Source organism: Oreochromis niloticus, linkage group LG6 (genome assembly GCF_001858045.2).
Source record: "Oreochromis niloticus isolate F11D_XX linkage group LG6, O_niloticus_UMD_NMBU, whole genome shotgun sequence".
Lineage (NCBI taxonomy): Eukaryota > Metazoa > Chordata > Actinopteri > Cichliformes > Cichlidae > Oreochromis > Oreochromis niloticus.
This window is the reverse complement of record NC_031971.2, coordinates 39,633,539-39,648,839: the sequence shown is the minus strand read 5'-3', so window position 1 is coordinate 39,648,839 and position 15,301 is coordinate 39,633,539. Positions and strand designations below refer to the sequence as shown.

Genomic DNA, 15,301 nt, shown 5'->3' with positions numbered 1-15,301 from the left:
TATGTTTACTGTGTTTTAGTGTGGAGTGTCTTTATTTTTATTTTTTTTTTGTATTGCATGTTTTGGTTATATTTTTGTGGAGTGTTTTATTTATGTTGCATGTTTTATTGAATATATTAACTTCCCCTGGAGAGACTCCACCCACTTCTAATCACAAATCAGATACACCTGGGAAAGCACAGAGGTGGATAAGAGAGCCTGCCAGACTACTGGGAAGGAGGCTCGAGGAGGCCTGTGAGACAGAGCGGCAGAGATGGCTCAGTGAATGGGGTCAGGCGGCGGCGCCTGCAAGCCCGTAGACAGGCTGGTGTAGGTTGGCGGCGGTGAGTTACAGAGAGTGCTGAGTGACACATACAGACTGGTGGAGCTTGGCGTCAAGCGGGCAGCAGGATACGACGCCAGCGAGCAGGGAAGCAGAGGGAGCAGTCCGGCTGCTGGAGTTATTGGAGGCCAGATCACGCTTCTGTGGGGAATTAGAGGCGGCGAGACAGTGCTCTACCTCCGCGGCGAGACGGGCCGGTGCCGATTGGCGTGTTCAAGGAAGCGGCGGGCAGAGTTGACAGCTCTGCCCACCCGGGGTAAGTCTTCTGACTTATCCCACTCTAACTAACGGTACCCCCTAAAAGAGTAGTGACTGTCGCTGCCCTTTTTTTTCTGTTTTGTTTTGTTTTGTTTAGCGCGCCGGAGCGGAGAATACGGATAGGACAGCGAGGACGCCGCCGGGTTTCCCCCTTCTGCACCGCTTGCCTGGATTTTTAATTTTTAGTGACTTTTATATCGTGGCGGGCACCACTGGATTTTTAATGTTGTGTTTTATTGATTTTTATTGTGCTGTTCCCTGGCCAAGGCTGTTTTAATTCCTTTTATATTTTTAACTGTTTAAATATAATAAATTATATTTTAGAAATACAGTTTTTAATTTAGTGCATTCCCTTGGCTGCTCCACTGCTCTGTCCGTTTTGAGGAAGGTTTCCCTCTTTTAATAACACTTGTGCTAAAATCACCTTCTCTCCGTTACAGTAGCATAAAACATTTTGGTGGCAGAGTAAGCTCAAATGAAAACCACCCCAGTCACACACAAATGTGTATTAACCAACCGGTTGGTTTGGTTGCTAGCACACTGCTGCAGTCATAGGGCGTTTATCAATATGCGTACTTGTGCGTACTTGCGTTCTCGTGTAGTCGTGATACGTCATCAGTCAGAGACCAAGTACTGTTCCAATTCGAAGTACGCATCAAGCCGAGAATGCGAAAAAGTAACGGATGTGTTCTCGATCCGGCCGTTTTATCGAGCATGCATCGGTGTGGACTTAGGACAGCTATATATCCCAGAATGCATTTCGTCCAAAACTCAACAGCGGACTCCCGGCACATCGTTTTCAACCTCACCCCCCGCTCGCGGTCTTCTCACTACTCAGGTTAAAGAAACCCCAGCAGCTGTCTATAGTATTGAGTGTCCACTAGAATAGAAATAAAAGCGTTCTAACATCTCACCTGCTTGTTTTTATTAAGGTATGTACACGTATGTACATGTACACTATTTTTATTAATAGAGGTTTCACTACTGAGGTTAAAAAAAGTCACTTGGATCACTTCTAAATGTTAATGTTTGGTTTATTTCAGTGTTTTATTTGTTCCTGAGTAAACCGGTTTGGCTGTGATTACAGTTAAGCTTCATAACATGTTACTCACAGTTAAATTAAGAGGGGACGGCAGTAAAAACTCCAGACCTGTGACATCATCACGTACGCAGGTGTTCCAATTGTACATATCGCGAGTCCGTGCTCGCGTTCTCGGCGGGTACGTACTCCCGTGCGTTCTCGGCGAGTACGTACTCACCGAGAACGCGAGTACGTACTCGCGTACTTGGGCATTGATAAACGGCCATAGTCTGTCTTCAAACACCATCCAGCTGCTGTCAGAGCTGCAGTGAAACTGTGAAAAGTGCAAAACAAAGAGGAAATGGAAAGTATTACCCATCCATCCATCCATCCATTCGCTTCCGCTTCTCCTTTTCAGGGTCGCGGGGGGCGCTGGAGCCTATCCCAGCTGTCATAGGGCGAGAGGCGGGGTACACCCTGGACAGGTCGCCAGTCTGTCGCAGGGCCAACACACAAGGACAGACAACCATTCACACTCACATTCGCTCGCACATTCACACCTAGTGGCAATTTGGTTTATCCAATTAACCTATCCCCACAAGTTGCATGTCTTTGGACGGTGGGAGGAAGCCGGAGTACCCGGAGAGAACCCACGCAAACACGGGGAGAACATGCAAACTCCACACAGAAAGACCCCGGCCTGATGTTGGAATTGAACTCAGGACCTTCTTGCTGTGCGGCAGGAAAGTATTACCCTTCAAATTAAAATCTTTGCATGCTGCAGCATGGTTAGTTGAGTCCCAGCTTTTACGTTGAAGGCTAACCTTCTCCATTTCCACTTGCGCAGTTTACTACCGCTCAGCTAGTATTAGTATTTGCATACGAACAAGAAAAACTACATGCAACTACAGGCGATCTTCTAGCATCCAAAGCAATCTCTATGAGATTTTTGTGCAGCACCTTTATTGCAGTCAACCTCCAAGAAACATCGCCTATTACATCCAATATGGCAGAAAACTCTGGAGCAATGTGTCACATGATAAACCTCAGCAGAGGTCTGTGGAAAAACAGCCTCGACTGCTTTGCTCTTGGACTTTACTAAACGCTCCCTCGGTGACTTTGTGAGCTCAGTTGCAAGTTTCAGGTCATTCTGAATAAAACATTGAGTCCTTTTGTAACTTATGATCACATTACAGTCATGGCCTAAAGTTTTGGCAGTGGCACTACTGTTATTACATTTTTATTTATTTATTTGCCAATAAAAGTTTTTGAAACTTATGCAATCCTTGTTTGTTCTTCACTATATCACAGAAAAATGTCAGACACACTGAGAGGTAAAGCAAACTGAAGCAGCACAGTGCACAGAAAGCAAACTTTGTGCCACCGCCGAACCTTTTGGCCACGGGTGCAGGCTTCAAACACATTAATTTAAAGTCTAATTTTAAAAGCAGAGAGGGTGTCTGTCTCCTGAATCCAAACTATGAACTGACTCCACAGGAAAGGAGCCTGATAGATTAAATGACTACCTCCTATTGTGCAGAGTGGGAGGGCGGGTGGGGGGTGACAGGACTTACTCTAAATACCATGTGTAGCTACACAAATGATCTTTTAAACATTTTAACACCTCTCCGTTCACATCGTTGCTCTTTTGTCTTATTTGTGGATGAATAAAACATCTGTACTAACCTGAGCCTCTAAATTCATTTAGTCTCTTTTAACACCAGCTTGTGCATATTTGCATTGTGTATTCAGTGAATGGACTCAAGCATTTGGAGGTTTCAGCTCAGAAGCTGCACCACTTGGGTAACTCAACACATTAGCGCCTCCAAATGGAACCAGTGGGTAACTGCAGGAGTTTCAATGCAGGCTCATTTCATTTAAGTTTTTTATTTTTAGCTGCTGTAACAGAAGAATCTCAGAACCTCTGGGATAAATATCTTTAAATTATTGGATTAAGTAAAGTAAAATACAGAATTTCCTCTGAAAGCACTGTGTAGGAGACTAAGCATGATATGCAGTGTTGGGCAAGTTACTTTGAAAAAGTAATTCAATTATAGTTACTAGTTACTTCTTCAAAAAAGTAGCTGAGTTAGTAACTGAGTTACAATATTCTAAAAGTAATTAATTACTTAGAAAAGTAACTATTGCGTTACTTAAAAAAAAAAACAAAGAACGTTTAACCCTCTGGCGTCCAGGGTATAATTGGCCATTTTTTTACTACTCTTGATTTTCTCTCCACATTTTACCTTTAAAAACTATTTACTTTGCCTTGTTTGGTATCATTCTTTTTAGCGCAACCTCACGTGCCTGAATTTACAGTTATGTTCTCATTTTGTCATACTGTACAACCAGAATTGATCTAAAATCAGACAAAACATAAAATCACAGTAGAAAAAGTTATATTTTTACTGTAACAACCATAAACATGTTTAATGAATCATATTTCATAACTTCAAATGCAAATATTAATTGTCAATTTTAAAATCCTATGCACAAGTTTTGCAAACAACAAATTTATTTGCATCCATTTACCTTTTACCCTTTTTTTAAATAACCATTTCAAACTTTTTACAGAACAATCAGCTGTTCTTCAATAAGATGCCACAAATTATTTGTGCCACTCCAAAAAATAATTTCTGTCCACTATAAAGGAGAACATCACAGCCTGATACCTGCAGGTCTGACAGCAGCAGGTGTATCACTGCTGTTTCTACCTGGAGACAGCAGTCGCCTCATTGTTCTGACACACAACACAAAACACAACACTACACACTAACTACACAAGACAACACATTAACTACACACTCCAAACATGCTAAACGTCACAAATCTCACATTTCAAAACTCGCTCTCTCTCTTTTCCTGCTCTCTCTCTCTCTCTCTCTCTCGACATGACTCCTAAAACTTTTTTTCTTCTGTTTTTTTGCTCATAAGCAGAGAGTGCTTGCTAGCGCTAAGGTGGCGAAACTATTGAGGAAAAAACGCCGCGTATATCTTGTTTATCATGACTCTGGTTTTACGTGGCCTATCAACACAATTTAAAAACTGGCACCTTGTTGCTTTGTCTTTAAGTGGTCATGTGATTGACTTACCACGACTACTTTATTCTTCCTCAGTCAAACAGCAGCACTCATGCGATTGTACCATCTGAGCTCCAGGTGGTAGACAGTGATCGTGATTACCGTCCGCGTGAGCGCGCAGCTGCTTAAAGCTGTAGCGTCCAGATTACTTACAGCTACTTCCGTGCAACTGATATAAGATGCGGTAAGCTGAACACAGCTTCAACCGTCTGTTTGTTGAAAAATAGTAACGGACCGCGTTTCCTTGTTAGTAACTGTAACGGCGTTGTAACGATAGGAATAGTAATTAGATTACTCGTTACTGAAAAAAGTAACGCCGTTAGTAACGCCGTTACTCCCATCACTGATGATATGGAACGCCTTTGTAGAGCGAATTCAAAATTGTACTCTGTAGTGTTAACGTGCAGGTTTAGGTGTAACACACACCTTTGGCACAGGATCGATCGGGTCAGAAGATGCCAGCTGTTAAATTTTAGAGAGTGTGGGGATGTTTTTGAGAGATGTGAGGGTTAAATCAGGGTTACTTACATGTTTTTTCTTCCTACAATGTCAAATAGGTACTAAATAGAGTGATATCTAGGGATGGGTACCGATAATGGCACCGGTTCTGACATAAATGGTAGTAACCAGACCGAAAAGCAGCGCACATTTCGGTGCTTTATTTCGGTGCTTTTATTTCCTGAGATGTGATACACTTTGGATTCTAGCCAATCATTTTACCTTTGCAAGCGTAGTAGGCGGGCCCAGGTACGTACGTTCTTTTAGAGCAGAGCTACAGATTTAAAATGCCCAAGGCAAAGCGGTCAAAAGTCTGGCTGTACTTCACAGCAAAAGATGCAAACTCAGCAGCCTGCAACAAGTGCTTTAAGGTGATACTGTGCAAAGGAGGTAACACCTCGAATCTGATGAAACACCTGGCGACGCATAGCGTTTTTTTAAAAGCCAAGAAATGCACCGTATTTGATAGCTTGCTGCGAGACCTCACACCGTGCACATCTACTGCGGGTGTGGTGCCTGTTATTGGACCCGGAGTTAGCAACATCCCCCAAAAATATGTCTGTTAAGGTTTTCAGTCATTCAGGTCATCGTAGTCTAAGGAGCTTGGAAAGAAAAGGGTCTGGACTTCTTTGAGTTGCTTGAAAACCCGAAGAGTAGAGTCCTGGCCCCTAGCCCTGCCAGTGTAGCAGAAATGATGATGGATGATGATGGGGGAGTAGCTTAATGTTGTTCGTCTTGATGCATTCTCAATCATCCAGGAAAGTAAATCTCCAAAAGTTGAATCTGTTCATCTTGATGAACAGATTCAACTTTTGGAGACTTAATGTTGTTCGTGTGTAATTTACGTTGAGTAGGCTAACCACGTTATTAAATTAATGCATGTAAGGTGAACTAGCAAACACCGTCGTAGTTACATGCGGCTGTCTTCTTGTTTGATGGCAGATGCTCCCTTCACCCTGGCCAAAAAGGCTAAAATGACCAAAGAAAAAGTGGAAAACAGCTAAACATGAGAGGTTTTTGGACAAAGTTTGTGTTCTCCATTCTTTGAGCACCGGTTCGAGCACCGTTTAAGCACCGGCACCGTTTCAAAAGTACCGGTTTGGTACTGGTATCGGATAAAACCTAAACAATACCCATCCCTAGTGATATCATTGCATCACATTGAGCCTTTTGGACTACATTATATTTTTTTAAATATTGAACTTTGTACTTGCTTTTACTTTTATTGTGTTTATCGTTGGTTTTTTTTACTTTACTTTCTATATTTTCTTGCTTTATTTTTATTGAGCTTAAGCTGTTTTTTTACCGGCTGTGTTCAGTGTTCTTGCTGCTGTAATTGGAATTTCCTGATTTGGGTATAAATAAAGTACATCTGATCTCATTATCTCAATAAACTTCCTGTGGAGTCAGGCAGTCTGGAGGGAAAAACCCTCACACGGAGGTTAATTCATACGCATTTTGGATCACGTATGTGCTGCAGATCTAATATATACTATATTCGAGGCAAATATTCAAACCTACGGTCCTCTTTTAGACGGATATTCACACATATCTCTATTTCTATCCATCTGTAGTGGATGAAAGGAGACCCATAAATATCTATTTATCTTTCCATTTAAAATAGATATATGGCTGTTCTTATCATGTGACCCAGTAACCTCTCCACCAATCTCTGCCAATCAGATACCAACCTCTTGTGTGGGCGTCTGATTTGGATCATCCCAGTGAATGGTCTTATCAGTTGTTATCTCTTGCTTGTAGTTTTCCAGTAGATGCCTGGCTCTACCTACGAGCTGGCTCACCGGGCTGTTACCCACTGTATAATTAACAAAATATCCGAAACAAAGTCTTTAATGTATGAATCAAACATTAAACACAGAACGAAGTAGCTAAATTGGTGCGCGTTACCCTCACTCAACAACCAAGAAATCTGATCAATTCATATGTAGAGCCTAGACCGAACCAAATGATGATAATATGATGATACTTTACTAATAATGTGTAAAATTCTGTGACATGTGTGGGTTAGCTTGGTCATCTGGTGTAAGCAGCAAATTGATTCGCTCCAACATTAACCTCTTTCACCCCTTAAAAGTGGGGAATATTAACCTTGGGTACACGAATCAGCATGTTTGAGATGCGACGGATGAAAATCGTGTTCAGGACCGCAGAGGTTGTGACTCACAGAGGGCCATGAGACTGTGAAGTTGATGCTGCCTGAGGGTGGAAGGACCACGTCTGAGTGAGGTGATGATATGTCCTGATGTGAACAGGCCTCAGTTTTTTGTGGCCACATCTCATTCCATCTATATAGAGAAACTGGTTTGCATGCAGATGTTTAGCATGATGCACAAAGTGCTTTCTGAGATCACTGTTATAGGAGCTTTGTAAATAAATCTGATGGTATTTCAGACTGGAAGCAGGAGTGTGTCAGCAGCAGGCTCGGGTCAGGTTTCCAGCCTCGGTCTGGTGCTCATGGACTTCCTGATTGTTGTCTTGCAGCAGAGCAGTGAAGTGGTATTTCTGGGTGTCTGAACATTCATGCAGAGACACAGTGCGGAGGAGACGTTGCTGTTTAACCCGAGAGACTTCGCGCCACGTAGCTTATGTTTCAGCATGTGTTTGTTGTGTTTGGGCCGAGCACAGCCTCAGGACCCAGAGAATGAGTGGGCTTATCAAGGATCTATTCTTTCCCACACTCCCGTGCTCTGCCCGGGCCGCCTCTGATTTCCCTGGAGTGAAGCGGCTCTGATATACTCCAGCAAACTTTATCTCTCCGGCAAAACTTAATGGTCAAAAATCAAGACGTGTTGGCTCAGCTGATCAGTCGAAGGAAGCCAAGAGGCAGAGCGGGCCCCGGTCAATCGATAACCCACTCAGCATCTCCGCGTTAGCATTCATTGACAGCCAGGCGGGGGATAAATGTGCTGCCTTTATTTGGGATAAGCACTAAATGTTGTAGTCATTTTTTTACATTAACTCATCAATCAATGTTTCATCTTTTAATCTTTTATCAGCCTGAGGAATGATTTCTATCTGGGATGGTGTGTGTGTGTGTGTGTGTGTGTGTGTGTGTGTGTGTGTGAAGAAAATGATGCATAAGAAAATCTATTTAAAATGAAAATGAAAGTATAATTAATTGTGTTTATTATGTTTAACCCTAGAGTCTCATTGACCTCAGTTTTCTTTAATAAAGATTGTTTTACAGTGACAGTGCCCCCTATGGGTGTGTGTGTGTGTGTGTCTGTCTTTCTTTCCTTGTGTCTTGTTACCCTCTTCTGTTCCTATGTTTCCCTTCCTATGTGTCATGCCACGTTTCCACTGAGGGTCATGTCTTTCGTGTCGCATCGTTGCTGTGTTGTTCTCGTGTCCCCTCGGCTGCTGTGTCAAGCTCATGTCTATATCTCAGTGTTTCCTGTTTTATTTTGACAGTCTCGTGTTTCGTGTTGGTGGCGTCCTGTTATTTGTGTCAGCTGTGTTATCCATGTGTTTCCACTTCCCTCATTACCCTTCTGTGTATTTAAGTCATGTCTCCCTCTGTTCATTGTCTGCTAATCTCCCCAGTGTTTCCATGGTTCAGTTATTCAACTATTTCCAGGTTTCGTGTGTTTTAGGTTTTCCTGGTTTAGATTTTATGTAAGTCTCTCCTCTGATTGTTTCCCTCATTTGGTTTACATTTGTGTACCCGCCACAATAAAAGCTCACCTTTTGTTAAGTCCAGTTCCACGTCCTGTCATCTGCTTTTGGGTCCACACCTTATTCACTCCACATGATCTGCCATCGCAGATCATGAAAGAATGAAAACTGAAGCCAGTGTGGAAGTAACAGAAACTGCAGTTCCTCTAATATCCACTTAAGGGTAGTTCGCAAAGTGAGTCAGGCCCCGCTCAGTCTTTGACGGTATTTCACAACAATCATAAGCTGAGTGGATTCTGAAAACATGCCTTTACCAACATACTTCTGTGTGTGTGAGATTTTTTTTTTTACTGAATAAAAACCTTAATCCCCTCCGATATCATAGGAGCTTTAAGACTAAGAATCAGTGATTAAGGTGGTAAATGGACTGGTACTTCTTTAGCCTTTACTATAAGCCTCATTCATAGAAGCACTTTTGTCCATGAACTACAGCCTAAAATTCACACTCACATTCGTGTATCAAATTATGCTTCAGACTGGAGGAAATGGAACCACTAACCTTCTGACTGGGACCTCCTGAGCCACAGCTGCCAGCTGAAAATATCTGTTGCTGCAACAATTTGAAAAGATTAAAGTAGCTTTAATGTATTGAAAGAGGCAGAGAAAAGCAGGTTTACAGAAAGGAACTGTTACATTTACATCATTTACCTCACTGAAAACACTGCCTTCAGCTGATTTTCATAATTTTAGAGTCAGGGTTTTCTTTTTGGGTGAAGTAGATTTGGGGTGAGATTTTGTTAGTGGGGGTGAGAAAGTGAGGTTATTGAGAAAACAGTTGGTGCTGACCTTTAAAACGGTCAGGAGGATTGATGCCAGGTAAATCTGAGGCAGAGAAATAGTTCAGATTCTGGGTGAAAAAAAATAAAATTGTCACTGTGGGTGTTTCTATTCTTAGCTATGAAGCAACGCCACCGCAGAGGCGTCTGACTGTTCTGACAGACAGACAGGCAGAGTCGTAGAGTCTTCAGACGAGGCGTCCTGCAGCAGATGCTCAGCCTGGCCTCTGCTAGGCTTCAGCTCAGCTAATTGGAGTCACTGAACTGGACCTCTGGAGCATTTTTAATCTGATTATCTGACAAACAGCTTACTGTGCAGTTAATTGTACTTACAGACCGTAGCAGACGTTTGTGCTTCAATTTTCATGAGTCAGATTTTCCAGTAAGTGGGTAGGGGTGTCTTGTTAGCCCATGTCCGGTTTTTTGTATACAGTTATTGCTTTGTGCACATAACAAGCTGTCATTGTGCACAAAGTTGGGTTGTGTTTATGCATAACAGCTAACTTCTACTTATTAGTGAGCGTAGCTGGAGAGGGACTGAGCAGGGTCGTGCCAGTTCATCACATAACTCTCTCCTGACTACCACAGAAATGCCCGAAAGAAATTTGTAAAGAGATGAAGACCAGAATGATTTTAGATGTTTTTCTAGGACGAGAGGCCGTTTTAGAATTCCAGTATCTACCTGAAAAAGATGTTTATCCTGAAACAGAAACATCAGAGTCCTTCAGATTTTTCTGTTTAAGGATAAATATCTTGAACTATGGGTGTGGACTGTTGAGAGTTAGTTGAGTGGAGTGCTGAAGTCACTAAAATATTTGGGTGTCTGATCTCTGAGAGCAGATTCTGAGGCCTGCAGAAACAGCTTTGCATGTAGGGGAGTAATATTTTATTTACTGTTTCTCATGTACAAAGATCGTAAAATTCTTTGAACCAGTCCAAATCAGGTGAAGAGTTTCACAGATATTAAAGCTTGAAGTACCTTGGGCTGCAGGACGTAGTGATTCCAGATCCAAGAGGAGGACGACATTCTGATGCTCATGATTATTTACGGTAGCGTGATGCACCAACTCTGAACTGCTGCAAAAAATCCAGAACATCTCCAAAAACACAGCCTGTAAATGTGTTTGGTTTGGTGGCTGATGTACATGAGATCATAAAAAAACTGTGCGTTTGATTAATTAGTCTGTTTTTCTAACCTCCACTAAAGATGTACTCCACCTTTCTCTGATTTGGACCCAGAAACTGCCAAACCAGTCCAAACCCTTTTGGACTCCTTTTATGGTCGACTTCCTGGAGGAATGTGCCAAGTGTGGTATGAAGGAGGGGGAGGTTTGGAGGTTATGTTGACTTTAGTTTGCGATCATGTTTATTCTGTTGATATGACTCCAGATGTTTTCTTGCAGCACAGGGAACTAGAAAGATCGACTTTAGTCCAAGTTAGTTCACATGTTTTCAGAAATCATTTGCCTCAAACATTCACAATGTTTAAAAAAGATCATATAAAACTTTAACTCAAACCAGCCTCCGGTGTGCTGTTGCCACTAGATTTGGGCCTGATGATTTACAGAGGAGGAGAGAAAGTGACAATCTTTCGATCTGAGCCGTCGGATGTGGATCGCTGCCATCGTTGGATCGTTGCGCAATTGGATGTGGCAGCAGATGTTTGGTGGTCTGGTCCAGATGTTAGATTTAGCTCACAGTCCTGAGCAGTCTTTCTTTGGAAACCATGGTTTCCAGATTCTTCAACTTTAACACCGTTTCGTTGCTGCTCTGCTGAATCAAGTAAAACTTTAATAAGTCAGAACCACTTTCACTTTAGCCCACTCAGAGTCACGACATCCTTCAGGAATCCATCCCCGCTTCATCATCTGGCCTACAGCTGCTGCTGTAAACAGCTGTGGTCAAAATGCTCTCCTGGGCATCATTTAATTGTTATCATGCTAAGCCCCCCCCCTCCTCCCCGAGGAGCGCGCGGTTTGTCTATGATAACAATTAATTTGCTCACCCTGCAACAAAGTCACTTCAGCGTCCTCGAGTGCCAGCTGCGTCTTCTGTGCAGACAAACCCCGCTTGTTTGTGTTTTGATGCAGAGATACCGGTGCTGAGCCGCAGGTTTCGTTATGAGGGTTAACAAAAACCAGCTGGAAACAGACAGGGTGCCAAGGAATGGAGCTTTTTCTGGTTTTTACCCAAAGACAGGGCTAAAAATGAGCAGGAAGCAGAAATTTCTATCAAAATTAACTTTATTTAAACAGACATTCAATAAAAATGTACAAAAAAAGAAGCAGAATAAATAAATATCAACATAAATACCAGTGTAAAGCAAAAAATAAAGGTGTGTGCTTGTCTAGAGTGCTGTTCTTACACAGACTTGCTGCTATATTTCTGTACAAGCATTTATCTCTATCTCTATCTAACAACTCCACAACTTCTTTCCTTTCCGTCCTTTTCATCCCGCTGGCTCTCAATCGTCTGGCCTTCTCGGCGTTCTTTGCCCTCGCCGTCATTTCACAGAGATCTGAGAAATATCTATCTTCACCATTCTTCCTCTCCTTTTCGTGTGTTTCACTTCTCCGTGGTACTGTTCCCTGCCATTTTCGGTCTGTCGATGCACTCCATTTTGCGTGTCTCATTTTTGTTTATGCTGAGAAGAGAAAGGGAGGAAAGAAAAACTGGGATTAGGCCAAAGGACTAATGGAAAACATCTGGATGTTTGCGCAAGGAGTCACATGTTAACGTGTCCTGAGATTTGTTATAAAACTCTTTGCATCTGGGGAATGATTTATACATCGTTCGGTTTGTTTCGTTTTTCTGTGGAGTCAGAAGCATGTGGTGTTTTGGCAGTAAAAAAATCTATTCTGACGCTGCGCCCTGAAGCCAAATCAAACATTTTTAAGTGGTGTGATATTCTGTCCCAGCTCTCTGTGAAAGCTGTGCAGCTGCTGGAGCATTCAGTCTGTGCATGTAGCACAGAACAGGGACCGAGAACGAGACAAGAGAGTCTATGTTCGATTAGGAATAAATATAGAAAACACCAGGTATCACTTTTTAGGCTTGTGTGCAGTCCTGTGCTCGCATACAGATATATTACATGGAACGCAAGAAGAGCATTTTTACTTAAAAGTCATACTCCTGCTTACTTGGAAAAAATTTAAGCATCAGAATATACATAAATTATTTAAAGTAACGGCAGCCTTTTTTTTTTTTTTTAAAGAGATATGCATGCTGGATTATAATTATTGATTTGTTATTGACATATCAGTCTTACAGCAGATATCTGCATCCAAAATGTAGTGAAATACAAGTAAAAAGTGTAAAATGCAATAGAAAATCGATCCTGGTTTTAAAACTGAGCTTCACTAAAGTACTTTAAATACCGAATTGAGAGGATCAGGGCCACCCCATGCCCTCCTCTCTGGACACGCCCCTGTCTCAAACGCATTTATGGAAAAGTTTGAATTCTGCTTCAGAATTCAAATTCAGAAGCAGTAAAGAAGAAGCAAACCGATGCTAATGTACGTAGCTCACCTTTCCCAGCACGATAAGAGGCGCTTGGCTCTAACTCCCTCAGTGAACATGCACAGCTTCTGGGTGGAGTTGTCGGGGTTGATCCTGGTTACACTGAGGAAACAGAAGTATTATAATCAAAATCTGCACCGAGACTCTAAAGCTGCAGATATTCAAAGATATTCTTTAAAACTTACATTAACTCAGTTTTCTCACAGCTGGCCCGCTTTTCAAGGACTTGGAAATCTGATATTTTGCCTTTGACTGGCTGGACCTTGGGACATGCACAGCGTCCTATGGGGGTTTGAGCTGCAGGGAAAAGTTTTCAGACAGGTTAGCAAAAGAAATGCAGTCCTGAAGTAAATGCAAATGGTGCCAATACAGTTTTAAAGCATTAGTGCATTACACATTCTGCAGAAATTACAAACCTTGATAGAGCTCCACGCAAGCTGCAGCCACAACAACCAACAAGACTGCACAGTTTCTCTGCAAAATGCTCATTGTTCTGTTGAGAGAGGCAAACCAAAGTCCTAAAAATATCCGTCAGAGGAGAACAAGCGAGAGTTCGAACAGGTTCCAGTACCTCCTTAAAGAGAGAAGAGAGGAGTGAAGAGCTGCTGTGAGCCCCCTCTGCTTTTATACTGAGGGCAGGGTGGGTTTTCCCATAGGCCGTGCTTCTTCCCGTCAGTTCGACTCTGGAATTTCCACACTCATGCAGGAGACATGCTCAAAGAATGCGCTCTGTGCTGGTTTTAAAGAGAAAGGGAGATAAAATGAAATCGTGACATAGTTAAACAGATTCTACATCTCATTACTAACCATAAAGGGAAGAGGTGATTAATACTTTTTATCACGCTCTGCCCAGGCATGTCTGGGCTACTGTACAGTCATCTGAAAAAGAAAGTCCACGGTCATTTCGTGGACCGTCGGGGAGCAAGGTACAAACAAAGACCCACAAAGCTCAGTGCACTGAGGCACCGTTATAAAGAAGAGTGGGCCAACATTCCTCCAAAACAATGTGAGCAACTAATAAAGCCACACAGTAAAAAGTTACTGCAAGTTATTGCTGCTAAAGCTGGTTCTACAAGCTGCTGAATCATGGGTGTATTTAGTTCTTCTGTAGTTTTTTGGTAAATAAATGAGGACCCGGTATCATGATGACCCTTTGTCAGGAGTTGCTGTTCATCTGAGATTGTATTCACCTTATTGTAAGAACTGCTGAGTACTGGATGAATTTATTACAATGCCTTGATAAAACCTCCTTGAAAGAGGGTGTACTTTCTTTTTCACATGAATGTAGAAAGAGTTGGAGTTTGAGGGAAAGGTGTGGTTATCGTGATTGTTTTCAAGCTCTGGGTTTGCAGCAGCACAGCTTGGTTGTAAAATACTGAGTCATGACTGTTATAGTGTAAAATGTAATTTTATCTGAGGTTAAACTTAATGCATCCTCGACATTCCTCTGGCCTGTTGGAGTTACTGGAAAGCACATTGCATTGCAGAGTAGCGTCACAGTGAGGTGGAAAAAGGAATGTCTGCGAGGAAGACAAATCTGCACCTGTTTCATGAAACACAGTGGAACACTTTCAGTGCTGATAACAGTTTAGCGCTCACGATGAATTCACTCCTATTTCCGATGTTTACCAGTCTGTAAACATGCCACAGCAGGTACCTACTCACTCATGACTGAACAGCTCACACCGTGTGAACAACTCATTTTCCCATAGCGGAGAAAACACATTTCACAACATGTAAATGTCTGTCACTCACACATCTTTTTGCCATTGGGCTCATATCCCAGCATTACACGCAATGAACACATTGAAGGTTACCAATAGGTTGCAACATGCATCAAGTGCTTTTGTGTAACAGGCGCACTGGAGTTCACAACCGTCATAATATATCAGTTTTCAGCAGAACTGCTCATTTCTCCTCGTCGGGTTCGAGCAGCGACTTCTGTGGCCGACGTCTGCTTGAGTCAGTCCGCACAGACTTTACAGCAGAACTAAACATGTTTTGGCCTCTAAACATAATTTTCTCCTTTTTTTGGTAATTTTTCCATCTAGATACAGGAATTAGGTGGATGTCAGGGGTTGAGACACCTACAGAGGGTGTAGCTGCTAACTCTGAGATAAACTTCCCTTCA

General features: G+C 42.3%; 1 protein-coding gene across 1 annotated transcript; it reads right to left on the bottom strand.

Moving 5' to 3' along the window:
* Positions 1-11,876: 11,876 nt before the first annotated feature.
* Positions 11,877-13,774, bottom strand: cxcl18b (chemokine (C-X-C motif) ligand 18b). The gene is made up of 4 exons (XM_003454627.4): positions 13,587-13,774; positions 13,356-13,467; positions 13,180-13,272; positions 11,877-12,295 (listed from the first exon to the last, which is right to left on the bottom strand). Exons 1-4 carry the CDS (start codon positions 13,657-13,659, stop codon positions 12,217-12,219), a joined length of 357 nt encoding a protein of 118 aa, XP_003454675.1. The 5' UTR covers positions 13,660-13,774; the 3' UTR covers positions 11,877-12,216.
* Between the last annotated feature and the right edge of the window lie 1,527 nt (positions 13,775-15,301).

Excerpts from the sequence above, each read along its gene's own strand:
- cxcl18b (XM_003454627.4), bottom strand. The coding sequence starts at position 13,659 with ATGAGCATTTTGCAGAGAAACTGTGCAGTCTTGTTGGTTGTTGTGGCT. Across the intron at positions 13,468-13,586 it reads TTGCGTGGAGCTCTATCAAG|CTCAAACCCCCATAGGACGC; the intron begins GTTTGTAATTTC and ends TTTTCCCTGCAG. Across the intron at positions 12,296-13,179 it reads CTCTTATCGTGCTGGGAAAG|CATAAACAAAAATGAGACAC; the intron begins GTGAGCTACGTA and ends TTCTCTTCTCAG.